Source organism: Eublepharis macularius, chromosome 2 (genome assembly GCF_028583425.1).
Source record: "Eublepharis macularius isolate TG4126 chromosome 2, MPM_Emac_v1.0, whole genome shotgun sequence".
In the NCBI taxonomy this organism is placed as follows: domain Eukaryota; kingdom Metazoa; phylum Chordata; class Lepidosauria; order Squamata; family Eublepharidae; genus Eublepharis; species Eublepharis macularius.
This window is the reverse complement of record NC_072791.1, coordinates 144,094,536-144,122,071: the sequence shown is the minus strand read 5'-3', so window position 1 is coordinate 144,122,071 and position 27,536 is coordinate 144,094,536. Positions and strand designations below refer to the sequence as shown.

The following is a 27,536-nucleotide window of genomic DNA, read 5'->3' as shown; positions in this document are numbered from 1 at the left end:
ATGACAGTGACATACACCTACCGTGTGGCTGATGCTCACCTAGGCACCTTCTCACAGCTTCTGCTCCAATGGAAAGGGAGCATCTACAAACTCCTCTATTGCGAGTTCCTAATCTTTATCTCTTTCTACTTCGGCATCAGCATTGTCTACAGGTAAGAGTCTCTTGAGCCTGGCATATTTCTTCTCTAGGGCCTCTCTGTATAATCACTGGGATCCCATACCAGTATACTTGGCACACAGTCTCCACAAGTGTCTGTTCACTGATAATAGCACAATATCTCGTCCAGATATGGAGGGTAAGGCTTGCTGTTGAAGGAGAGCAGGAAATCTGTAGTTCTGCCCCCCTTTTCTGTTTAAATGTGCTTCTTCCAGGAATGACCTCTGTGGACAACGAGGTAGTAGATGCCTCTCCAAAAACTTCCCACTAGCCTTTGTGCTCCCCTCTTCCTGCATGGGCCTAAATAAGCAATAAAGTTGCATGACTCACAGGAAATTAATTGTCAAACAGTCATGGTATATTGGTGTCTTAGTAGGAGGGTTTTTCCCCCTTTTTAAAGTCTGCACGTGGTTTTAAATAAAAATGCTGCCCTGTTTCTTTCCTTCAGCTTTCAGTTCAGAAAGCAAGAACAAGTAAAGCTTAGGGTTGCCATCAGGTCTAGAGAAAAATGTCCTGTCCTTTTAACAGAGGCAAACTATTTATTTATCAGGGATGCTATTTACCTCCCTGCCATGAAAAAACATTTCCCCACATTAAGCCTCTGTTATTCATTTTATTTATTTAATTATATTTATATTCCTCCCCACAAGTGGGGACAGGACATTTTTCTCCAGGCCTAGTGGCAACCCTAATAAAACTGTGGAAGACAGGCAATTCTCCAGCCATCAGGCCGGAGTCCATCTAGCTGCCTAGCCAGGGATATGGGATCTAGGATGCTCAGTATAAAGATCTGGGTGCTGTGTGCGTTCACACACGCTTGTGCACAATTGAACACAGGCTTTTCCGGGTGGCTGCCCACTGCTGGCCTGTTTAGCAATTTTACTCTATCCCCCTACCATTTGTCTCTGAACTCAGACCGAGATTAGAAGAGAGGAAACCTGGACCATCTTACCTTGTCCAAAAAACCAAAACAGTGGTCTATGAGGCAGAGTTGTGCCCCCAGTTCTGACCGTGTAAGCCCTCTACCTGTTTTTAAATATCAGTATCTAAAGATCTGTGTTTTTCCCCAGGAAGTTATAATTGTCAATTTTAGAGCATTTCAGCAAACAAAATGTGTCAAAGAAGAGCAGGTAGTAAAAAAAAATCAAAGACTTACCTTGACCTTCCACTGATATTGGCCAGATTTTGGAAACATTCAAAGAAGAGTGCTATAGAGCTAACAACTTAACTTCAGAATTCTCTCCCTTAGCTAATGGTGAAAAATCTTAGCTTGAGTATAAGCCCTGGGAGGGTACATTGCCGTGTTGTCTTAACAAGGACCTTGGATTCCTAATTTACTATAAATGCCCATAGGTGACATATCTTGCCCCTTACAGTTGTTCATTTGCTCCATGATTTCATTTCATATTTTGTTTATTCTACTGTTGCTGTCAATGGATGTGTCTTGCACCTGCTTCTGGTGCACGGATTTCTCCTTTAATTGGATCCTCTACCCTGGCCTTTTTTTGTAACATCCCTTACCCACTAAGTATTTAATCAATCATCTGCATGTACTTCTTCCTTTGTAATTCCACTATACCTTTACTAGGCAGTTTCTGGTTTGTATCGTCTTCTAATTCTGTAATCCTAGTCAATTATGTTGTTCATTGGGTATAGATCAAGATGGGTAGCCATGTTAGTCTGTAGCAGTAGAAAAGAGCAAAATTCCAGTAGCATCTATAAGACTAACAACATTAGTGGTAGGGTATGAGCTTTTGTGACAGCTCGCTTCTTCAGATACAGCTAGAATGTGAGTCCATCCGTCCTTATATCTTGGAAAGTGGAGTGATTTCAGATGCCGAATGACAATAGTAGGTAAATGACAATTGTCATTCCTCAAAGTAGCTGTGTGGCTACTAAACAGGTGGATAACCAGCTGTTTGAGTGGCAGAGGTGCCCTGAGTTATGACTATTTATATGATAGACCTCAAAGGCTAATTTACTCGTTTTTAACAACCAACAATTTTTTTTAAATCTTAAAAAATGAAAACCAAATAGCAAGGAAGCAAACAGAACCCAACCCATTAAAAATCAAAATTAAAAACACAGATCAGGCAAGTGAGAGCTTAGTTTGCTTGTTGTCCACAAACAATTTCCGTTGCCTGTACCAACCCCTGTGCCAACCCTATTCCACACAGCAATTAATGAATGTGCTGTCTGGAGTAAATGTTATATTTTTCCCAAGAAGAAACTATTGCAATCTATCCACACAACAGAAATGCTATACTGAAAGAAAACATGCTGTGTGCACAACAAATGGAATATGTGTATTTATTCACAAAAAATCCGGATCATTAAGAATGGCCCTTACAGGCAGTTGACAGTCCAAGTGCAATATTTTTGATCACCATGAAATTTTTCTTACAGTTCAGAAACCGAGACTCTCTCCTGATGTTTTCCTTCCAGGTTGATTCTAAGTGAGAGCCAAAGGCTGATGTTTGAGAAGCTGGCTCTGTACTGTAATAGCTATGCTGAACTGATCCCTGTATCTTTTGTACTAGGTAAGGAATGATAAAAAGATGAACCTGTATGAAATGACCTGTTCTTTTAAAACCTTTCCTCAAGGCTCCTTGCATGTTTCACTGTCATCTGAGCTGCAACAGGAGAATGCACATGGCGGGACCTTCTCAGTAGAGGCACCAAAGTTATGGAATTCCCGTATCAGGGAGGTTCATTTTATCGCATCACTGTTGGCTTTCAGATGGCAGACTGAGAATGTTTTATTCTGGAAGGTATTTGGTGATTTGTGGTGCAAAGACCTTTTCTGTTTAGATATGCTGCCAATTTGGCTATGATACTAGCTTCATTATTACCTTAGTTTTATATGAGGTTCTCATACCTTTGCAGGCTGCCCTGAAGATTTTATTTTTGAAAGGCAGGATATAAATATTTTACATAAATAAATAATATGGGAAGGTTGGAGTGATGCCTTAACCTAGTTTTATTTTAATCAAGTGCAAATAATATCCATTGTCTCGCAATTCATTAAAATATTACAACTCCTATATTAATTATAACATGATACATATAGAAAAACATACATTTTAGAGACTGAGAGCTAAACTACACAATAAGCTCTACACGTCCAGCACGTGCCTAAGCTCCTGGAGGGAAACCTGAGTGAGGGCGTGTCAGAACAGCAGCAGCAGCAGCAGATCCCTCTGTCGCTGCGGCTGGAGTGTTGCTGATGCAGTGGCCAGTCTCCGGAGCACCTCCCCGGGGGCAGGTAGCCTGCCCAACGCAGGGTGCCATGGGAGAGTGCAGCAGCTGCCCACCCCCAAATGGTCTTCGGGGGCCCTTCCGTCGATGCCTACTGAGAGGCCGGTGGGGCGGGCAAGGTTTTCTTCTGGGCAGAGTGGCCTTGGGTGAAGATGTTCCTGATCACCCCCGGAGCCTGTGAGAGAGGAACGGGAGGCCCCTTGCTCATTTGGCTCCTGCCCCACTTTCAACATGCTCGTGTCTGCAGAAGTTCTGGCAAGGAGTCCTCGGCTGCACAAGTGCCAGGGACTGCTGTGGAATTGAGTGGCAGTGGGACAGGTGAGCTGCCAGGCCTCAAAGGCAGCTCTCCCTGCTGCACTGATGGAGTGCCCAACTGGGAAGGGAAGTTGACTTGTGCCTGGAAGAATGATTTGCGACAGCTGTTGCTGCTGGCTTCCTCCAGCTCTTCAGCCAGTGAGAGGAGCCTGAAGCGGGCAGGCGGCTAGCAGCAGCAGAAGGAGCTGCTGAGGCTTCTGCTGCTGCTGCTGCTACTACTCAACCATCCATTCTCACAAAGAGGGGAAGGCATCTCTGACTACACTTCCCAGGTAAACTTGCACAAACCCACCACATGTAGGGCATCTCATATAGTTTAGCTCTCAATTATATCATTTTGACTCAATTATATCATCCACTTGTTATGCCTCATTATGCCTTTCTTCATCCAATTAAAAAAAATAATCGCATCTGGGCTGTTTTCTAGGTTCTCTGACGTTTTCAAGGCCAAACCACCATGCTGAGGTCCCTAAGCTATGTCAGGTTTAAGAGGCCCTATAACATTATCAAAAAAGTGTGTATTATCTGACACTAGATCCAGAGGAGTTAGCCATGTTAGTCTGTAGTTGCAAAATAGAAAGAGTCCAGTAGCACCTTTAAGACTAACCAACTTTATTGTAGCATAAGCTTTTGAGAACTACAGCTCTCTCTGACGAGCTGTTTACTTAGCTTTTGTGTAAATCTCGTGGCTGTTTTTTGGGGTTCTGTATTATTGAGTTATGAGTTTATTACTCATGCTGGTCTTGCTTGTTTCTACTTACTGGGTTTAGTTAATGTAATTGTTTAGAACGTTATGTCGTGTGAGGTACCTGTAGTAGTTTTGTGTTGGAGAGGCACCAGAGAAATACAGTCAATAAAATAAATAATTTTTAAAACTGGATATATGCATTCCTAAGTAGTATATCCTTTTTTGTCTCCTGATGACTAACCTGTGATTTCCACTCTAGGCTTTTATGTTACCTTGGTGGTATCTCGCTGGTGGGGACAATATGAGAGTATCCCTTGGCCTGACCGCATTATGAACCTGGTCTCAAGTGGTGTGGAAGGGAAGGATGAATACGGGCGCCTGCTGCGGCGCACCTTGGTGCGCTACATCAATCTCTTGAGTGTGCTGATCTTGCGCTCTGTCAGCACTGCTGTCTTCAAGCGATTTCCAAGCATAGAACATGTTGTGAGAGCAGGTATGAACCACACATGTGATGAAGAGCTAGAACAAAATGTCCTTGAAATAGACACACCACTCAGCATCACCAATGATGATATCTACGAAGTCCAAGAGTTCAGTTTCCTATGCTAGTGATAGTGATAGTCTTGCCCATGCTTTAAACCTATCAAAGCAAGTGCAGCCTACCAGCCATGCATGATGGCCAGCCAGCTGTTACGAATATAGGAAGTTGCCTAATAGTATTGCTCCACATTTTTTTTAATTTAGAAAATATATATGCCACTTCTCCAGATATGTGCACATGCTTGAGATGACTCACAAAGTACAAACAGTACAGTAAAATAATTTTTAAAGCCCTAAACTATCAATATTAAAATAAGCTATAAAAGATCATAACATAAAACAAATTTCAGCCATCTAAAATAATCTTTCTGAAACAGTCCTCAGTTTAGAAGCAGATCATAAAAATAGGTTAAAAAGATGGAAGCCCTCAGTTAAAAGTCCGGTAGTTCAGTGTTGTTATCTGAGTGTCAACGGCTCTCTAGGATCTTAGACAGAGATGAGTCTTTCCTTTGACTGGAAATAGCAAAGACTTTCATATACAAAGCACGGTCCCGTGTGGTGCTTCACCTCATGGCTGTATGCAGGAAGGGAAAAATTGGATATTTATTCAAACCCTAATGAGTAGCTGCACTGAACTTAGTGTGTCACAATCTTGCATGTTTCTTTGGAATAAGATAAAGGATGGCTCAAATCCTTTAAGATCCACCAATATTAACTTTTGCTAAAACTCTCCATCTCTGTCTGTCTGTACAAAATATCTCATTCCAGTGCCTTTCGTGAGATGTTGGCTCTATCTAGTGGCCATTTGTCATTCCATTTTTTAAAATATAAACCTTTTAAATATATCAAGCTTGGCTTTGAAAACACTAGAATCCCCCCATGGTGGGTGTTCCTGTGGAAGAAAGAAGCAGCAGCAGCAGCAGCAAAAAAAAAAAAAACAGATAAATTGGGCCACAATCTGACACAGCAGCCAACCACAGGCACTAAAAATTCTGTAATTACATTCAATTCCATTATAAAGGTAGGAATCTAAAATCAATTGAAGTTATTAAAAGGGGGGAGGGGGGCCTAAATAGTTGACTGTTGAGCAAGCAACCTGCTTTTGCTTTCCTGCCTCTGAGGTCCAGTTCATATTATCAGGTTGCACAAGAGTGATTGAGGGTAGAAGAACAAACCATCATTTTCAGGAAAGGTTAAAATAGTTTGACAGAGAGTTTGCTTCCAAGGGCATACACATCTATTTATATTGTCAACACAAAAGCTGTTGTTTACCACAAGCAACCCCCCCCCACCCCAGACCCCCCCCCCCCAAAAAAAACAGTGACTGCACAAATCACCTTCATTCTCTGGAACATCATTAGACTATCGTAGCACAAACAAAATTGCATTGCACCATAAAAAACAGCATATACCTTTGCACCTTAGACCCTACTTTTTCAAAAGCATAAAGCCCCAAAACACCAACAATTGGACTGGTATGTTGAAGATGTACAAGATCAGGACACTCATGCTTCCTGTTTTTCCTCAGCTGAATAAATCACATCAGATAGGAAAAGGACAGTTTACAGTATAGGCAAGACATAGCTGAGAGGAAAATATAGTCAACTGAGGTTTAGGTGTTTAAATAACCCATATGCCTTGTCCATGCACGTTCAGCTTTTTCAAAATAAAGTGTGGTGGTTCACAAAGTAATTAGGTTTCCATGGAGATCTCTATAATTATAAGATATGGGCTTTTCATATACCTCTTGGAAATAGCTAGTCATTCTAAACCAAAGAGAGGGGTACTTAATACTGTTTTGCTCCACCTGAGTAATTACATTAGAAGTTAACCCAGTTATTAAAGATCTCTTGAAATTACCATGCTAAACAGACCTTTTAAACTCAGGTGATCTTATCTCTGAGTAAACATAACTAAGCTCTAAATGGACTCCCTCTATAAAATCCTGACCTGGTGACAGCCTTAGTCAACATACTTTTGAAATATACTGTACATCTTATTTCAAGGTTAATTGAACCCCAGATTAAGTCAGACCTGGTTAACAATCATAAGGATGCCAACTAGTGGCTCAGCTCAAAGATTTCTGATCCCAACTGCTTACTTGTATGCAATGAGCTTAAAAACAAAAATACCAGCACCAATATTTAGGCTCAGGGCATCAAGACTCCTGTGAAACAAGATCACTAGTTCCTCTAGCCCAGTTTTGATTAACTGATAACAGACGTCCATGTGGCAGGGCTTTTCCCAACCATGCTTCTGAAGGGCAAATTAAACATGACTTTTGAGATCTGTGAACAGATTCTCCATGATTTTTAAAAATAGCTGCTGTGGTGTGGGGCAGGGGAGAGGCAAGTCAAATGAGGACTGTGGCATAGGGCAATTTAACTTTTCCCCCTTATAAGGAATCTTGTTCCCTTGGGGTCTGGAAACTTGGAGAATTCCACAGCCAGTCCAGGAGTCCTCCATCCAGTGATGTACCACCTTTTCTTCTCCCCTTATTAGGGGAGATGCTCCCCTAGATTCTCCCCTTATGAGATGCCAGGACCTTTGCTAAGAGAGCAAAATATCTGTTGGTTCTCCTGGATCAGTGCTGTGGTGCACAATTGACATGAAGTGGGGTGGGCAAGAATGGTGCGAAAGCAGGGATTCTTGAATGAAACAAATTGTTTGAACCCATTGTAATCTAGTTTCAGGCCCCATCATGGGGCTGCAATGGCCTTGGTCACCCTAGAGGATGACCTGCACCAGAAGATGGATGGGGGAGTATTACCCTGTTAATACTCATGGACCTCTCAGTAGCTTTCAATACCATCAATCATGGTATCCTTCTGGAAGGCCTTTTGGGATTGGGCCTGGGAAGCACTGTTCTGAGGTGGTAGGGTAGGTTTCAGAGTGTGGTGCTGGGGGGCTGCTGTTCCAGTCCTTGGACTCTGGCTTATCGGTTTCCACAAGGACTTATCTTGACTCCATGATTTTTGACATCTGTGTAAAGCTGCTGAGAGAGTTCATCGGGAGATTTAGGCTGAGTTGCCACCAGTATGCAGATGACACTCAGCTCTATCTTGTACTTCCTGCAGTTCACAGGGAGGCTATAGAAACCCTGAACCAGCGCCTTGAGGCAGTTTTGTAATGGATGAGGGTTAACAAACTGAAACTTAATCCCAACAAAACGGAGGTGCTACTATTGAGAAAATCTGACCCATGAAATGGGTTATCTCCTGTTCTGGATGGGATTGCACTCACCCTAAAAGAAAAGGGTCATAGTTTGGTCATGCTCTTATAATCAGATCTCCTGTTGGATAAACAGGTGACAGAAATAACCAGGGGATCATTTCACCAGCTGCAGTATCCTTGATGGGAAAGATATTGCCACTGTCATGCATACTCTGATAATATCTAGACTAGATTATTGCAATGAGGTCTACATGGGGCTGCCCTTGAAGACTGTCAGGAAGCTACAGAGTGTACAGAATGCTGCAGCCAGAATGTTGACCAGAGTGGGTCATAGGAACCACATCACCCCAGTCTTGTCCCATCTATACTGGTTTCTAAGTTGTTTCTGGGTCCAATTCAAGTTGCTGGTATTGACCTTTAAAGCCCTATATGATTTTAAGCCAGCATACCTTAAGGACCACCTTCTCTTTGGAGACCCTGTATTTCCCTTCTCCTATGCGTGCAGTTTGATGCAACCCATAGTTGGCAATTGCTGGGGACGGTCCATTGCCGAACACGTGGACTCGCATGCGATACTCGGTAATCTTCTGGCTATGCAGTTCATCACTGAACCATAAGAAGCGTAGATAGTTGCGGTGATCATCTCTGACGAGGAAGGAATAGAACATCTGCTGGATGTCCGCCATGACGGCTAAAGCTTCCTTTCTGAAGCAGATGAGTACACCAAGTAGGCTGTTGGTTAGGTCCGGTCCAGTTAGGAGGGCCTTGTTCAATGAGAATCCTTGAAATTGGGCACTGGAATCGAAGACCACTCTGATCTGGCCGGGCTTTTGGGGGTGGTATACCCCGAAGAATGGCAGGTACCAGCATTCTTCTCCCTCTCGCAGTGGAGGTGCAAGTTCTGCATGCTTATTCTGCAGCATCTTGTCCATAAATTCCACAAAGTGGGCCTTCATCTCAGGCTTCCTTGCCAGGGTTCTGCGCAAGGTGTTGAGTCGAGATAGGGCTTGTTCACGGTTGTTGGGCAATCGCTGCCTAGGTGTGCGGAAAGGGAGTGGAGCAATCCAACTTCCAGAGTCATCTTGCTGAAGTTCCTTTTCCATTAGTTGTAGGAATTGCTTGTCTTCCATGGATGAGGCGAGCATGTTATCATCTTTGGTTGTTCGGAACACTGTAGTTCCAAGGCCATAGTCCTCTTCCGTTAGTGTGAAGTGTTCTGGACATGGCTTCAAGTGTGAGGCTCGTCCATTATCCATAATGGTTGTGGCGAAGACGCTCATCTGGTTTGGCATCTGTAAGCGATCTACACACACGTTCCCCACTATGACCCATCCTAGGTCATACCTCTGGGCATGTGGGGTGCCAGGAGGTCCAACAATCACCTCATGGCAAACTAGCAGATCGGTAGCATCTATCCCTAGCAGAAGCAAGATCTGTGCATCTGGATCCAGGGCAGGAAGGTGATCTGCTATTGATTGTAGGTGCGGATGATGGAGCGCTACGTCTGGTGTCGGAATCTGGTCGCGATCATCTGGTATGGCATCGCATTCCAACAGTGGAGGTAGAGAGAACTGGATACTGCCATCGAGAGATTCAATTTGGAACCCGGCGGCTCTCCTCCCCGCCGTGCGCTGGACCCCAGCACACGTTCTAAGGGTGTATGGCAGTTCATCCCCCGATATGTTGAAGAGCTCAAAGAATATTGGGTCGACCAGGGACCGGGTACTGTGGCTATCTAGGATGACGTACATCTTGATGGCCTGTTCAGGTTGGCCAGCAGGAAAGACTTTGGCGAGACATATCTGATGGCAGGACCGGTTGTTGCTTCCAACGCCGCACACTTGAGTGCAGTGGGCCGAAACAGGCTTCTCTCCTTGGGAGGCAGGGTTGTCAGGCACAACTGGCTGTGTTGGCGTGGCATCTGTGTGCATGGCAGTTGCATGTGTGTCGCTGCCGCACTCGCAGCATTTTATATATGTCTTGCAATCAGTTGAGGCATGTTCTCGAGATTGGCAACAACGGGAACACATCTTGAGCTCTGAAATCGTGAGCTTCCTCACTGTCAGTGGCAGTTTCCTGAAAGTTGGGCACCTGTTCGCAGAGTGTCCCTCCATGTGGAGTGGACAGAAATACGTAGGCCGAGCCGTCGACTTCTGTGCTGATGGCTGCGCTGGCGACTTCGATGTTGAAGGTTTACTTACGGTGGCTTCGCCAGGCGTCGTGGAGACCCCTGTTTTTAGCACCGAAGCAGTTGTCTTGGCTCTGGAATCCCGTAGAGGCTTGTGCCTGGTATCCCGTGAAGGCGCAGTCCTGATGTCCCGAGAATGAGTCTTCTCATCACGAGGCTCATTGGGGTGCGCGTAATATCCGCATTGGGAATCATTACGTGTCTCCGCCAGCGAGGCGATGAAACTCACGAGGTTTGAGAAAGGAGGGTATGCTCCACGATGTACTTTTTTGTAGGAGCTCACCATGTCACCCCACTTATCTTGAAGCGGGCGTGGCAGTTTCTCTATGATGCTCCTCTGTGCGTAGTACTGATCGAGGCAAGCTAACCCTGGTAGTGCTGGATTCTTCTTAGCAGCCTGCAACTCAGTAAGAAGATCAGCCAAGTCCCAAAGTTTATGTGGTTCGTTGTAGGGTATTCTGGGGAACTTGTTCAGGCGCCTCATGAGTGAGACCTCAAGCTCCAATGAGTCGCCATAACATTTGCCGAGCCGGTCCCACGCTAGCGGCAAGGCTGTTTCGGGATCCTCAACATTAGCTGCATGAATGCGGTCCACCTGGGCTGCAGACTCAGGTCCCAGCCATGCAGCTAGAAGTGTGAGTTCTTCATTTGCCTGTAGTCCCATGTCTTTAGTAGCATTACGGAACTTCGATTTCCAGAGCAAGTAGTCCTCTGGGTGGTCTGAAAACTTCTGCATGCCTCTTTCAGCGAGGTCCCGCTTTGTCCATCGATGCGCATACACAGGCATAAGAACAGGAGCGGTGGGCTTTGAGGCTGGGCCGCCAGGAGCAGATGGTTGAGGCAATGGGGGTGCAGCAATAGCAGTTGGAGCCCGGGGTGAAACGCCAGGATCCAGGGTGTCCAGAGGCTCCACAAGCCCGAGCGAGGTCTGGATTGGCATGGAAGGTACAGGCTGGGTAGGAGCTGCTGGTTTGAATTCCGGAGCAGCGGGGTCAAGCGCTAGTGCGGCGAGGCCTTTTGTGAAGGCACTTTGTTCTTCTACATAGGTCAGTACCCGTAGAGTTGGATTCAGCTCCTCCAGCTGTGGCAGGTTGTGATCTGAATCCGAATCCTGGAAGCCGTCCTCTAGGGCCTTCGCCTTGGCGCGTAACTCCGCTGCTTCTGCTTCCTTTTGGAGTGTCCGTAGCTGAACGTCCCTGTCGGTAGCTTCCTTCCGTAGTTGAGCTTCCCTGATGGCAGCTTCCTTCCGTAGCTGAGCTTCCCTGTTGGCGGCTTCCTTCATCAGTTCTTCTTCCTTCTTGGCAAATTCAGCCCTCTTGGTTGCCGCAGCAGCTTCTGCCTTTGCTTTGGCCACCTCCAAGGCAAACAAGGAGGTATTAGAACGATGAGAACAGCTACTGCGTTTTGAGGATGACTTACTGTGCTTGGACGATAAAGTAGTGGAGGACGGATGTCTGGACTTGCATGAAGAACCGGCTTTAGAACGTGGTTCACCACTGGCAGAATCAAGAAGTTTGTCAGTCTCCTCCTTGATGCGTCTATCCAAATTACGCATGGCGTCATCAACGAGCTTTTCCTGTGTGTCGTGCACCTCTTGAAGGTGTCGCTGTTCAGCCAATGCTTCCTCTGTGTCCAGCTGATCCAAGATGTCACGCACGCGTTCCATATGAGCCGTCCAGTGCACAAACTCGCTAGTCAGAAGTGTTCTCAGATCGTGCAGATCGTCTACATCAGCTGCTTTATCCAGTTTTCCCAGACACTCTTGTATCTGTAGCCAACGCTTTTCAGACTCCTTGAGCCTCTCTGCTTTCTTGGCAGATAACAAATCTCACATCTTGCGAGTCAGTGTTCTTTTCCGTGGTGGACGTTTGGACTCAGCTTCATCATTGCCATTGGAGGGAGTAGTGGGTGTGTTGGCAGGATCTATGATATCCTCTTCACCTGCCGGATGTCCCACAGGAGTTTCCATTTTGGCAAAAAAAATTTTTTAAAAAAATTTTTTTTTGAAGCTGCAGTACTACTTCAGACCACTAGGGTAGCGCTGTTGCGGTGGCACTGTTGTGGTAGCGCAAGCACGTGACTTCTGTATAGCTTGAACAGAATTGTTGGCTGCACTTCCTAGGTTGGCCACTGGGGGCGCAGTGAGTGAGCTTTATAAGGATTCAGTTGTAGTTGCTCTAAGTGACCACTAGGGGTGTGGGTGTGCTCCTTAGCTGTGCCTACTCTTCTTATGCTAAATGCTTTTCAGGTTCCCCTTGTTAGCTGTGCGGATCAGAATTCTGTGTTGAGGAGTTGTTTGCGCTCAGCAACTTTTCCCAGCTTAGTGCTGGATTCTGGAGATGCTTTCAAACGCGTGTGCTCCTCAGAGTATGAATTCCTTTGTGTGCTCAGCATTTGGGGTTATGGCGAAAGCGTTCTGGATTACAAGAGCAGGCTGGCGTGAAGCATAGCCCTGAGCAATATTGCTGTTTTGCGATTCAAGGGCATGAGGTATATTCAAAGCAGTGTGAGAGAGGTGATCCGTGCTGGAGCTCTCCTCCACTTTGAGTTAAGAAGCATTCAAATCACAAGCAACAGGTTGAAGGCATGAGACATTTCCTCTGCTTGAGAATAAAGCATGCAGGCGGCTGAAACATTCTTATTTAAGTTGCTGGTCTCCTTCTCCGGCTAGTGAAGGTGGGCTCCCAGGCTGATCAGTCAATTAGCAACTGAAAGGCGCCAGTATCAGCATTTACAGGACAAAGGGAACCTTTGCAGCCAGGAGAAGAGGGAGCTGATTTGTTTGTTTCCCGTCTTCATGCAAACATGCACACATGTTATTTTTTATCTTTGCAAGAGCAAACATGCTGTAGTTATGAAGGAGCAGAACATGCTTCTTACTGAAATTACTTTGTGAAGGAGCAAGACGAGTCTTTTAACGAATTTACTATTCTGGAAGTAGCTGGGAATGATGCTAGCTTCCAGATAGCTCTAACGCGCTGCCTTTCTCAACCCAGATCGTAAAAGGGATCCTTACTCACAGTTTTAGCCAGTGAACGCAGCATGGTTCAAACATAAGCAAGATACATCTTTATTGGTCCAGATTTGTTGTAGACAAGCGGTAAATTCGTTATAACTGTCGCATCCTTGCTTGAGGAGCAGCGTCCCAAACAAAGGGAGGAAGAGGACAATCAAGTTTTTAACACCTTCACAGGAAGCCTACAATAAACTTCTATATTGAAGGGGGTACTACAATTCCCATGAGTACCAATTGTTAAAGGGACAGTACATAGTTCTGACTACACAGATACTGAGGCTTTCTAAGCTGTGGTTACAGTACACCCTGCTTCAGGCACCTCTGTCATCTAAGGCTAGACAGGGGATAACCCAAGAAAGCACCTTTTTGATCATGGTGCCAAAACATCAGAACTCCCTCCCCAGGGAGATTCATCTGTCTCCCTCTAATGTTATCTTCTGCCAGGGGGGTGAAGACTTTTTTGTTCTGTTTGGCATACCCTAAGAACTGTTAATGGTCTCCTCCATGGTTTTTTGATGTTATGACTGTTTATATTTTGTTATTGAATTTTTGTATATATAATTTATTTTAAATGTTTTAAATGTCAAAGTGTTTGAATGCTTGATGTTCATTGCCATGGGGACCCTGTTTGGGAGGAAAGGTGACATAGAAATATTTTAAATTAAAAAATTGACAATTAAAGCTTTTCATGATATGGAAATAAATAATATACCAATAAGCCTCTATTTAAAAATGGATATGACATTTTGCTCCAGGCCAGTTATTTTTATTTATTTACTTCATTCGTACTCTACCTTTCTCACTAGGACTTGTGGTGGGTTACAATTTTTTTAAAAGAATTGATCAAACAAGGACATCTCATAAACAATGCAGAAGGACTTAAACAACAAGCACACTGAGTTACAGAATCAGCATTGCCATCAGATGGCCACCTAGCCTCTGCTTAGGTTTTTAAGCAGAGGTAGATGATCATCTGACAGCAATGCTGATTCTATGACTCAGTATGAATTTAGACAGATCATGAGAGAGAGAGAGCAAGAAGGGATGTGCTGGTGTGCAGCTCTCATGGCCCTTTCTTATATGTCCAGGGCCAACGCTGATCTCCACTTTGGGGTTAGGTAAGAATTTTCCTCCAGGCCAGATTGGCTCAGGGATCTTATAACTTATTGTTATAAGATCTTATAATCTTATTGTTTCTTTTTGGGTTTTTTTTGGGGGGGGGTTGCTTTCCCCTGGGCATAGCTCAGGGTTCACTGGTGGAGTGGGGGGTAGCTGTGAATTTCCTGCATTGTACAGGGGGTTGAACTAGATGACTCTTGGGGTTACTTCCAACTCTATGTTTCTATATTTTAAATCACAAAGCAGAAACAAAAAACTGTCTAAGGCATGACATGCCATAAAGGTAACCAAGGACATTGGAACAACAGAAAAAAATTAAATTGTTGGAAATAACTAAGAATATGAATTAAAAATACCAGTATAAAGTTTAATTAGAAATACATAAATTTGATTAAAAACATAATATGATTCTACATATATGTACTAAAACCTTGTATATAAATAAAATAAAATCACTAATATACCGGTATAATAGTATAACTCATTGCCATATGTACGGAACCAATAAACCAATAAAACCAAATTTCCTTGATTTCATTTTTTATTTGGCATACATTTTTTTCTAAAAAAAAGTTTTCAGTTGTGAATTCTTTTATGCACAATTAGGTTGGAGTAATTCTCAAAACCTTTCTGACACACTGAACATTGAAATGTTTTTTCTCCAATATGATTTCTTTCATGGATCTTAAATTTTGTAGAAGTGAGGAAGCCTCTCCCACACCCTGAACACATAATGGTTTACTCCAGTGTGATTTTTTGAGGGCTTTAAGTTTAAAGTAGACCTTAAGGACAGACTATTTTTTATCCCATCAAAATCAAAAGTCATGATGGAAAAAAATAGCAAAAATGATCTACAAACCTGCATAATTTATGTGGGCTATAAAATTCCCCACAATGTAAAGTAATGCACATATTTGTTAATTCTGGACAATAGAGGCATCAGTGCTCATTGCTTGAGCTAGGGCCACCCCTTCAACACTCAGTTCAGAGTTTTCATTCACAAGAAAACATATTAAATTAGTGCATATTTATTCCACCCTTCTTTCACTGAAATTTTCATGGTTCCATCTCCAGATGTCTCATAAAAGATACCAGAGGTCTTCCATACTACTCTCATTTTGGTTCCAAGACTAAAATTCAATCTTTACTCATCATGGCTAGGTTCGCTGGGTTTACAAACTCAGGGATTTCAGGTCCAGAATTCAAATCTGTTATTTTCAGGTTCCAAAAATTTATATTTTGCCAAAATTTAAGTGGGAAGACAGCTTTTCCTTTCTCCACCATCTTTGTAGGGCTGATGACTCCAGAAGAGCACAAGAAATATGACAGCCTAACCTCACCCCATAACAAATTTTGGATCCCCTGTGTGTGGTTCTCGAATCTGGCAGTGAAGGCACGCAATGATGGTCGAATTCGTGACAGTGTGCTGCTCCAAGGCATCTTGAATGTGAGTTCTAAATATGCTACAACATATCAATGGACTGGATATAGTTGTAAATCAGAATAAAGCATACTGCTAAAAAGATAAAATAATTGACATTTTACTCCTTCTAGTTCTAAGGGTGTATAAGCATCGCTATCCTATGATCCCATCTCTACTACTGTAATATCAATATAATATAAATATATTTTATTATTTTTAATATATTTTATAAATATTATGTTTTATTATTTATTTATAATATAAATATTATATATTTATTTATGTTATATTATTATATTTTATAAAATATAAATATTTTATTAATTTTAATATAAATGCAGCAAAAATCACCCATGCAAAAAAAGCCTAAGAAAGCCTTCTTGAATAATTCAGTTTTGCTCAGTTTGCAAAAAGCCAGGAGAATGGGAGCTTTCCTGACCTGTTCAGATAGGCCATTTCAGAAGGTGGGGGACCACCACAGAGAATGCATGTGTATGGGCAACTGCTGACTTTGTCCATTTGCAGGGTGGCATCTACAGAAGATCCTGCTTGTGAGGTCTATTCACCCCTCAGGCTTTCCTTTGTTCTTTTTAGTCCCCGGTCTCTTACTCTCTTTCTCCCACCTCCCTTCTGTTTTCCTTCATCTTCATTTCCCTTCTGCAATTCTTTTGCAAAGCAAGGAGAGATGTATTGCATTTGGCTCCACCTCCTGAAGCACCTATTTGGAATCTGGCTCTGCCCCACCGGTGGGGAGTTGTCTCTTTAAGAGAAGCTCACAAGAATTTATTTGAACTGGTTCTAAAACAAGTTTCAGTTGCTCAGTTAGCAAACTATAAGCCTATTTTCAGGAGCTTAATAAACAAGCAGAATTATAAGTTCACTGTCTAGGTCTCTGGGGGTACTCTTTCAGATCACTCACACAGTAAGAATCCTGACAATAGAAGCAGAAATATTACACTTGGTACATCAGCAGTCCCATTGAAAATGTTGCAGGAAAGAATTTGGGCAATGGAATGTTCAAAGATGATGAAACAGAAAGAAAGCAGTTGGAGAAATATAATGACAAGTTGTGGACTGTTTATATCAGAAAAACTCAAGTTGTAATAAAGAAACTCCAGGCCTATGTTTTTAATAATTCCATAATAAAATGCAGAGTGTAAAATGTGGGATTATTAGAATAGACAAACATAGGTATGGTTTTTGCAAGAGTTCAGAATACTTTGCAACAGAGTAGGTTGGTGGAAAGAGGAAGAAAAGACTCAAAGGATGGGTTGAAATTAGGGCTTAATTTAACTGCAGCTCAGCCCTGAAACATGTTTTAATACAAAGAATTACAGGCCTGGGGCACTGAATAATCACAAGGAGTATGTCTCTGAGCATGCACAAAATTATTTTATGGGCTGTGGAAAATAACTACAGCAGCCTTGTCATAGCTGGGTTTAATTTCAGGGGGGCTTTGGGAACATAGGGTGTGACCTGGGCCGATTCCAGATGACTAACCTTAAGGCGCTTCATGCCGTCCTCTTCCGGATCGCGATGGGGAAAATGCGAAACATCGCGTTTCCTCGCGCGAGTTTTGCGCGACGACGCGCAAAACTCGCACGAGGAAACGCGATGTTTCGCATTTTCCCCGTCGCGATCCGTTAGAGGACGGCATGAAGCACCTTAAGGTTAGTCATCTGGAATCGGCCCTTAACTCACTTGGACCTGCATAGGACTGGAAGCTAAGAAGGGGGCACTGTACAGAACGGGAAGGTTGCTTACTAGAAACTTCTTGCTTAGTTATCAGAACTAGAAACTTATCATTTGTCTTTAATAAGTTCAAAATTCCAGAAAGACAGTTCCATATCACATTCTATGCTGTGTGATGAAAATATCTAATGCACTGCATGGTAAGTTTGATACAGAGAGAAGGAAGGAAATAAGGAAATAAGGAAGGCAGATACAGTGAGACTGAGCTCATGAGTGAAGGGGCCAAGGAAAGTAAAACAGGTGTTCTCATAAACAATCACAGAAATCCTGTAACCTTTTTTCTTTGGCCTATAATTGTTCCCTTTTTTGGGCAGGAAATGAACACTTTACGCAGTCAATGTGGGCGACTCTATGGGTATGATTGGATCAGCATTCCTTTGGTCTACACTCAGGTGAGGACTTTGATAGCATTACCCTCCTCGAGTGCAACCAGAATTATTTTATTCTTTCAGACCAATGGGTGGAAACTAGTAAAATGTGTAATCTAGAGGATTACACATCTCCCCCTGGAAATCAGCAGGATGCCTGCTCATTGTGTGATTTCAGTTGATAGCTACTAGATTTGTAGTTGATAGCTACAAAATTCATATTCTTCAATGTTTTCGCACACAAACCCACCCAGTCCTAATACAACCTTTCCACATATTCCATTTAATAATCCCATAAATACATGTTGCAGTTGGCTTGACATAGTGGAACAGAGCTAAAGGCATTTGTACAATGTGGGGGGATAATTTTCATCTGCTGCAGCCCTTCACATCCCACCTCATACTGAGAGCCCCTGACCCTCAGGAATGGTGTTTCAGGGAGCACAGTGGGCTATAGCAGGAAGGAAAAGGCAAAAAACAAAAAGATCCATTGGATGAAAAGAGCCCTGCTCATGCTTGGTTATATATTCAAATCACAAAACGTATGCATGCACAGGCATGCACATGTAGACACAAGTCAAAGCATACTTATTTTCTTTCACCTACTCTCCCCATACCCAAATAGATTTTCATGACCAATGGGATTTTTTTCCTCTGAGGACATGTTTTTGTTCTCCTTGCTTGTATCAAACCCTGCCTCTTCAATATGCTCACCAGTTAGTTTTCTTCCAGCTCAGTATGTTACTGCCAAGGCCTGAGGACAGTGCTCCCCGCCTATTGGCAAATTTGGTGCACCAGTTATCTGGCTGAACTGTATCTGCTCCTTGCACGCAGAGAAAGCTGAACTGCGTTAGATATTAAACATGTTCAACTTTTCAGCACCACCCAAGCAGTAGCTTCTGGATAGACCTTATGGTGCCAGTTTCCCCTCATGCCTTTGCAACCTTATTGCTAAGATAAGCTACTCCACTGATAGTCTCTATTGGAAGGTGAAAGAAGATTCCTGTCCTTGTGGACCGTTAACATTAATGAGAGATTAATCTGAAATTGTGGGAAGACCAAAGTATTCTGTAAACCAAGAACCAAGGCTGATGAAAGTTAAGATCATACACACAGAATTTGTTTCCATGGGAACATCTTTGGCATTAGAAGCCATAAGATACTGTGCGGTACGTAACAGAGAAATATTTGCTTGCTCTGTCTCATACATGCCTCATGAACACATATTTCAGCATGAAATCTGCTTTGGGATTTCTTGTTTGTAGACGTAGCTTATAAAATTTGGGGGACCTGCAGAGCTGGGAAAGATGCTGCTGGGAGACCATATATGAGTTCTAATCAAGCTTCTTGTGCTGTTCTTCTGAATGGGGGCACCCTGAAGGATTGTTTCCCTGCGGGCCCAGGAGGGCGTTTTATATTTACTTCTGTCTGTAGCAATGAGCAGGGATGGCAAGTGGAGAGAGGGACCAGATTCAAACCGGCAGATGGACTATATAAAATGTTTTAAGATAACCAGCAGGGCCAGAATTCTGAGGGAAGATTCACCAGTGCAAGTCGCATAATGGTAGACTACCTGTGTGGTTGAAGTTGGACTAATTTCTAATTGATTGTGGTTTTGAAATCCGCTTGCAAAGTAACTCCTCCCTGCTTCCCTCTCCATAATATAAAGCACAAAACAGAGAGCCAGTTTGGTGAAGTGGTTAAGAGTGGCAGGACTCTAATCTGGAGAACCGGGTATGGTTCCCACTCCTTCCCTTGAAGCCAGCTGGGTGACCTTGGGTCACTCACAGCTCTTTCAGAGCTCTCTCAGCTCCACCCACCTCACAGGGCGATTGTCATGAGGATAATAATAACACACTTTGTAAACCACTCTGAGTGGGCATTAAGTTGTCCTGAAGGGTGGTATATAAATTGAATGTGGTTGTTGTTAAACATTTCACATCAGATAATCATTTACTTGTTTATATTTATTTTTTCATTGTATATATATATATATATATATATATATATATATATAACAATTGAACAATACAGATATTGTGAATGATCTGTGTGTTTCTGAAATGACTAATGGATGGCCAAGCAGGAAGGCTGATTTACATTTCCACCAAGTGCATGGTTTTAACCCATATGTGGGCTCAAATTTTCCTGCACAGTTATAGGGACTAAAATAACATGAATTGAGATTTACAGGACTTAAATGCAGAACTTAAAATCAGGAAGCATCAAAAGGGAAGAAATTGCTCTTCTGTGGAGAGAGTGGTGGGAAAGTGAGCTGGGAACATGAGTTTCTCAAACTCTTACGGCCTTTGTCAGCTGAAATTCCTTTTTCACACAAGGTAACCCTGCATTCTCTGGTGTTTCCACATGGGAACAGGCTTGTGTGCTATAGCCAGGGCTTTTTTTCAGCAGGAACGCAGTGGAATGGAGTTCCGTCACCTCTTGAAAATACTCGGCAATAGTGCATGAAAATAATATTATTTCAAAGAATCCCATGTGTTTCTGCCCCCTCTTGAGAGTTCTGTCACCTCTTTTCCCAGAAAAAAACCTCTGGCTATAGTTGATAATACAGCACAGCATCAATGGGGCTTCCACATGGCAGGTTTCCCCACATTTTCCTTGCCTTACCCTCCCAGGAGCAGTATCCATGGCAGGACAAACAACATGTGTTTAAGTAACCTCTGCATTAAGCCTGGTTCACACAGGCAGGAAAATGAGGTGGCAGAATGCTGAGGTCACAGAACGGATTGCATCGTTTCAGATTACAGGTGGTAGAGTCCAGTTTTGAATAATCCTTTGGGTTTGTTTTTTTTAAAAAAGCTTCCTGGAACCAGCACAGGAGCGAGAAAATACATGCTTGGTGTTCTGGTTTTCTGTTTGGTGGGAATTTTTAATGTTCCACACATGTGGCTGCATGCGCAGGAGGTCTGGGAAGCCGCCCATGCTGCCCTGGCTGCCTGCCACACCGACAGGGCAGCTGGCTCTCTGGGAGTCGAGATGGCCCTCCAGCTCCTGCAGTGGCTGCTGGCCGGGAGCGCACAGAGCTGGTGGCAGCAGCACAGGCAGCTGCATGGGAGGGCTGGGAGGCTACCTGTGCCACGCTGGCCACGTGCCACTCTGACCAGGTGGCTGGCTTGCTGGATGTCAAGCTGGCCCTCCAGCTCCTTCTGTGGCTGCTGGCCAGGAGCATACTGCCAGGTAACCAGAGGGAGGCAAGTGGCCCGAATCATGGGAGCACTCCCGGGGGGGGGGGCAGGCACACCCTCCACAATGACTTCACTTCAGTGATGTCATCACATGGGCGCGGGCACGCGTGTGCACGCGCATATGTGGTGACAGGGGCACCACCTGCTAGGAGTTGCCCCGGGTGCTTGCAACCCATGCTACGCTGCTGGTTCCACCTGCAGATTGAACTGGTGCGATTCATTCTCCCACTTCAGGTCTCTGCCATCTCCTTACCATGGTCCACTTAAGGCATGCCCTAGGCCTCAATGTTTTACTAATATCTCCATCCCATAACAGAAGGAAACTGGACTCAACTTTCTGCAACAGGTTAACATTTTTGTTTGTTTTAAACAGTTGTATTAGTTGATGACAATTATCAGAGAACACCATTATCTTGGCTTAAATTCTGGCTACAATGATGCTATAGTAACAGCAATGCTTTTGAATTTAAGCTGCAGTTCAAGGATTGCTGTCTGGTTCCCACTCCACCCGAAGGCCTTAACAATGTCTCTTTCTCCCAGGTGGTGACTGTGGCTGTTTACAGCTTCTTCCTGGCGTGTCTGATTGGCAGGCAGTTCCTGGATCCAGCAAAGGCATATCCTGGCCACGAAATGGATCTCTTTGTACCCATTTTCACCTTCCTACAGTTTTTCTTCTATGCTGGCTGGTTAAAGGTCTGTCCAAAAGAAGGGATCTTGATCCTCAGGAATTTCTGTTCACCAGTACAGAGCATTGGAAGTGGGTTCTCAAGTCACCGAAACTAAAGTATTATGACCATTTCATGCATTTTGCACAGATGCATCCATCAGCCTATTCCTGTGTATAGCTGAGGTTGGGGTCCTCCTGAACTAAAGGGTCAAAGGGGTGGGGCTCCTGTGTCTCCTGCTGCCCTCCGCCAGGTGCTTTCCTCCCAGCAAGGCTTCTTGAAAAGAGCAGCTGGAACTGAGGGCCATGCACAAACAGCTGCTACATCTGTGGTCTTTCCCCATCATTTTGCAGGTAGCTGAACAGCTCATTAACCCATTTGGGGAGGATGACGATGACTTTGAAACCAACTGGCTCATTGATAGGAATCTGCAGGTGAGTTGGAGGCCTTCATACTTCCCGGGTGGCATCATCTTCCCCTTTGAACCATCGAAGACTGGGGCAACCCTCCAAATTATTTTGATGGAATGAGCAGAGTGTGTATTAAAAACTTAATTTAGGCTGGGATTTTTGAATTCCGTTAGCAACAGAATTCCCTGTTAGCAACAGAGTGAAGCACTGAAGAGAAGCACTGAAAAGGCTCTTCAGACAGTATCAGAAGTCCTACTAATAACAATCATGACTTTCTTGGTGTTCAGTTTCATTATCAGAAAGACTTGTACATTTATAACTTCATTATTTCTATGTGTGACCTTCCCGTTTCTTGTACATCAAGATCATATGAGGCCTCCTGTGCTCACGGCACTCACTGAGCTTTCATTCATGCTGTTTTTCTTGCACTTGGATAATCCCTTTGCCATTCATGAGCTGATGCTCCTTCCTGTGCCTCAAAGAGAATCAACTTCATCTCTATACCTCCTTTGGCAGGCCTGCACAGCTTTTGCCCTGCCATGCTGAGCACAACCCAGCAGGGACTCAATAACTGCTGCTGCTCTCTTATCACTCACAAACCATTCCTTCCACTCAGCCTGGTTCTGAAGTTCTAAGGCCTGCTTGAGAAAGAATTCCTGAGTCTTGTTATTTCTGGATGTCTAAAAATATATTAAACAGAAGGGGGCTTAGATTTCAACATATCTCCCATATACGGTTATTAAACAAACAGGCCCAGCTTCTCAGTTGCCTTTTATATTACAACCCTTCTTTAATTGTTCAGCATTCATAATGCTAGTATAATATCTATGTAGGTTTTTACCCATTGTGTCTGCATGTCCCCTCTTGACAGGTCTCCCTTATGGCTGTGGATGAAATGCACCAGGATTTGCCAACTCTGCAGAGGGATCCATACTGGAATGAATCAGACCCACAGCCACCCTACACAGCAGCAACTGCAGAATATAAGCGTCCATCTTTCCTTGGCTCAACCTTTGACATCAGGCAAGTGAAAGTGCCTAAAACACTGTCAGTCTAACAAAGTCACTCTTGCCAATGAATGCTCATCCCCCTCTTGATATTTAAAGTTCCACAAGGCCGTTTGTAAAATTTACATTCCCTGAAGTTCACACAATTTTTTGTTGAGCTACATCTACCCGTGTTTTTGGCTGTTTTGCTGCGAAGCTTTCTAGTTATTATGGCTTCCCATATAACCTCAGTCATCCAAACCCCACGGCTAAATTATTTGCAATGCCAAGCCCCACCTTAGCGCACACATAATCCCCACACAGTCTGCAGGCAATAAAGTTAATCAAGGTATTTGTTGCCAAATAAGCAATGTGTACACAGATTTCATAATACATGAGATGTCTCGTGGACTCTTAAATCATGTCTGAAGAGATATTACTTGTCACAGAACCCAGCTTTTCTTAGTACAGAATGTGGAGATAGATAAATATGATGTAAACACAGAGTACACATATGTAACACTAAAGAGGCAGATAGCAATGCAATCCCCCACTCTACAACGAGGTCTGCACTGGCAATGACTGACCTGAAAAGAGATCTTGAGTAGCGGAATGGAAATATTGACGCAGCAGTGAAAAAGGCAAACTCCATGCTGGAAACTTACGAAAAGGATTGCAAATACAGCCATAAGTATTGTAATGCCTTTGTATAGATCTTTCAGAGTACTGTATATAGTATAATCCATCTATTTTTTTAAATAAAATATCACAGAGCAGAACTTCATTAACTTTTTTGACACTTAGGAGCCAGCCTAAAAATTTAAGAGCCAAAATCATTTTTCAGCTGTCAGGGGTTTTGTATCCTAATGATCATATTTTTCTCATTATTGCTATCACAAAACCTATTCTTAATCTCTATAGTTTCTCATAATTTTAATAAACCTATGACAAACATTGTAGAATACAAACAAATATATAGGTTACCTATAGGGATCGCAACAAAAAACTAGTATCTAAACCTAACCTAACACCCCCAATTTCTCACAATGACATTATTGCTTTTGAAAGCTCAGTTTTATTGAATATTGGAGCCAGCACAGAAAGTAACCGGTTAATAAATGAATTCATCCATCACCACTGAATGGTATAAAGTTAAATTTGCATATTAACAATTATAACTTCATGCCCATTTATTTTTATGTCATATAACAAACCATTCTGATGCAAAATAATAAGCAAGCTTTGTATTTCCTCTGAGAATTGCTGAAAATACCAGCCACTACAACAAAACTTCTAGGTAACAGGATGACCTGGCACCTGGGAATTGTCAAGCCCTGTTATACAGCTGAAAAACAGAAAAGGGCATTCAAAATGATGAAGAGGTTGGAGGATATTTCCTACAAATGAACATTTAAGGAGTTTCAGACTTTCAGTTTAGAGAAAAGGTGACTGGGGGCACATGATAGAGGTTTATAAAATGATGCATGAATAAAAAGTTTTTCTGTCTTTCCTGTAATCCTAGAACTTAGTGTTCCTAATATAATTTATAGGCAGTAGATTCAAACCACACAGAAGAAAATACTTTTTTACATAGTAAGTAATTAACTTTTATAATTCAGTGACACAGGATGCAGGGATAGATACTAAGAGGGAAACTACATGAGATCCCTGACACATGTTCTTCAGAGTGCAGAGTGCATTTAGGGGAGCAAGGGGAGCGCACCAGCAGTGGCCAGAGGGAGCCAAGCGGACTGTGCTCCAGCCCTCCATCCTTGGGAGGCAGCAGAGCATGCATGGCGTTTGCTCAGTCCCTGAGAAGGAGCTGGTGGCTAGGGCTGCTGCTCCTGGCTGGGGTGGGAGGAGGAGGTACTGGGCACCACTTCCACATGGCAAGGTGGGCATGCTGCTGGCTTCCTGGGATGCCCTCCTTAATATGATCCTCAAGTGGTGGGAGGGATTCTTCTTCTCCCTGGTGGAGAATCGCATCGAGCAGATGTTCTTTCTCACTATACTTCCCATTGAAACTTGTGGGAAGCTGACATGTGAAGAACACATTGGGTGTCTTGTGTAGTTTCCCTCTAATTTCGATAGCTTCAAAAGGGGAATTGACCAGTTCATGGAGCAGAGGTCCATCAAGAGCCAAATGAAACCGCCCTGTTCAAAGGCAATAAAATCTCTGTGCTGGGAGACCTTGCCATGCTGCTGTATGAAACAGGATGCTAGAACAGATGGACTACTGGTCTAATCCAGCTGTGCTGCACTTACATTCCAGTGAAGCTACTTCAGTGAATTTCAGCCTAATCAACTTCAAGTTTGCTGTGAGGATAAAATGCAGGGGGTGGGGGGAGGGAGGCCTACTGACCTTAAGCTTAGAGCCATGCTATGATTCTTGACTTCACTAACTATAATGCCGCTGCCTGTCTCTCTTTTCCAGCATGCAGAAAGAAGAGATGGAATTCCAACCCCTGAAGCAGATTAAAGAGAATGAGGAAGCAAACCACTCAATGCCATTGTTGGGACACATAAGCCGCTTCCTTAGTGTCCAATCTCCCAGTTTCACCAGGGCATCATCAAGAATGAACCTGATGCGTCGGAGAAATGAAAATATGCCTCCTTCCCCTTATTATGCATACCCAGACAGTGGAAAATCTGGGAGCCCTACTAGAATTAATCCACAACGGTTTCACCAAGGCTACAACTCTCAGGATCAATGGGACAAAGAAGACAGCAAACTGAGAGAATTTGATGCCTTTATGTCAACTCCATTCTATGAGAGGCCTGGTTTCTACAGTGCCCCACAAACACCAATCAGCTCCATCCCAATGATCTTCCCATCCAGATGTCTAGGCCGCAAGAAGCCACCCGCTCTCTCCAGCATTGCTGCCTGTTCTTTGAGGGACAACACTGCCAGCCAATCTCCTTGCAAGGCTAGTGATAAGGAAAGAAGTCAGAGCTCTCTTGGTTCAGGAGCTAAAGAAACATTTGCATGGACAGCAGAAGAAAACCAAATGCCAGACTCACTGGCAGTGATGGCAGAAGTGGAAGCAAAACTCACAAGCCATAAACTCAAGGATGTTGCTCCTCTTGGAAGCCCAGGGGCCTTGTCCTCGGGGGACTCGGGAAGTCCCAATTTTCATTTCTTTGCTGAGTCCCCAGACCCCGAGTGGCAGGCGAACACCAAGAACAATCTGAAAGGCTACCGTCATCCCTGGCTGACTCCAGACAACACAGCAACTCCCAACCCAGATCTACCCACCTCGCTTCATACCCACGGGATCAGAACTCCTAGCGGCAATGGCCCTACCTTCTTTTCATTCACACCTTTGACATCCCCAGCACTTGAGAGATCCCACCTGAGCAAAACAAAATCTGCTGTGGGACCTAGTTCAGATGACACTCCTGGAGTTCCTGAGCAGGATCCTGCAATAGTTTCTGGGTACGCAAGAGACATAGGAAGCAGAGCCACCAACGCTTATCACACTAAAGATCAGAGAAAGGCCACAAGCTCTTCGTCCAATGACTCTGGGATCTCTTTAGCAGAAGGAGACCTTGTAGGATTAATGGAGGTGATCATGGAAACCAGTGAAAACACAGCTGATGAAGGGAAGATGGACAGGGACAACTAAATGAAATGAGCTCACAGGTTCTTGGGGATGGTATCATAATTTAACTAAGCTTAATTGATGCTCAGTCTTTTAATACATTTTGCCAAAGAGGCACCAGAACTATGTACTGGGAGCTGAAGAACAATTGAGAATTCCAGTACCTTAGGTTGAACAACTAATGTCTACTTCCATCAACTAGTCTGTTACAAACCCTTTATTGATTGCAAGACTAAAAACAATAGCTGCAATTCGAGCAAGCAGTTGATTTAAGACCCATTTGTTGTACTGTTTGAGTACCAAATAATGGAATCATGTCACTAATACTCGAACCAGTTTCAGCTGTGGATTAAGTCAATTTTCATTACTAATTTTTCAATCAGTGATTCCTTCCCCATTGATTTTTCCTATAATTACCCAAACGTTTGATCACCTGCTACATTCCTGTTGTGAACATAAGCACCTCCTACAGGTGAAACTTGTATACCAAGCTGATTTCTTTGCACAGTTACCAGACAACTCCCATGCCATAATTACAGAAGACCAACCACTGTAAGCTACATGTTGCCTGAATCAGTTGACAAGTTACAGGAAACATCCGTGTGAGTTTTATCAGTGTCAAAAGTACATCAGGTCTTCAGTATCTACGGTACAGAGACTCTCTATGGC

At 43.5% G+C, this 27,536-nt stretch overlaps 1 protein-coding gene across 1 annotated transcript; it reads left to right on the top strand.

Annotated features, from left to right (window-relative positions):
• BEST1 (bestrophin 1) lies at window positions 1-27,348 on the top strand. The gene is made up of 9 exons (XM_054971793.1): window positions 1-152; window positions 2,603-2,697; window positions 4,678-4,911; window positions 15,748-15,902; window positions 17,945-18,022; window positions 21,745-21,897; window positions 22,223-22,303; window positions 23,151-23,302; window positions 25,700-27,348. Exons 1-9 carry the CDS (start codon window positions 1-3, stop codon window positions 26,889-26,891), a joined length of 2,292 nt encoding a protein of 763 aa, XP_054827768.1. The 3' UTR covers window positions 26,892-27,348.
• The last annotated feature ends 188 nt before the right edge of the window (window positions 27,349-27,536 follow it).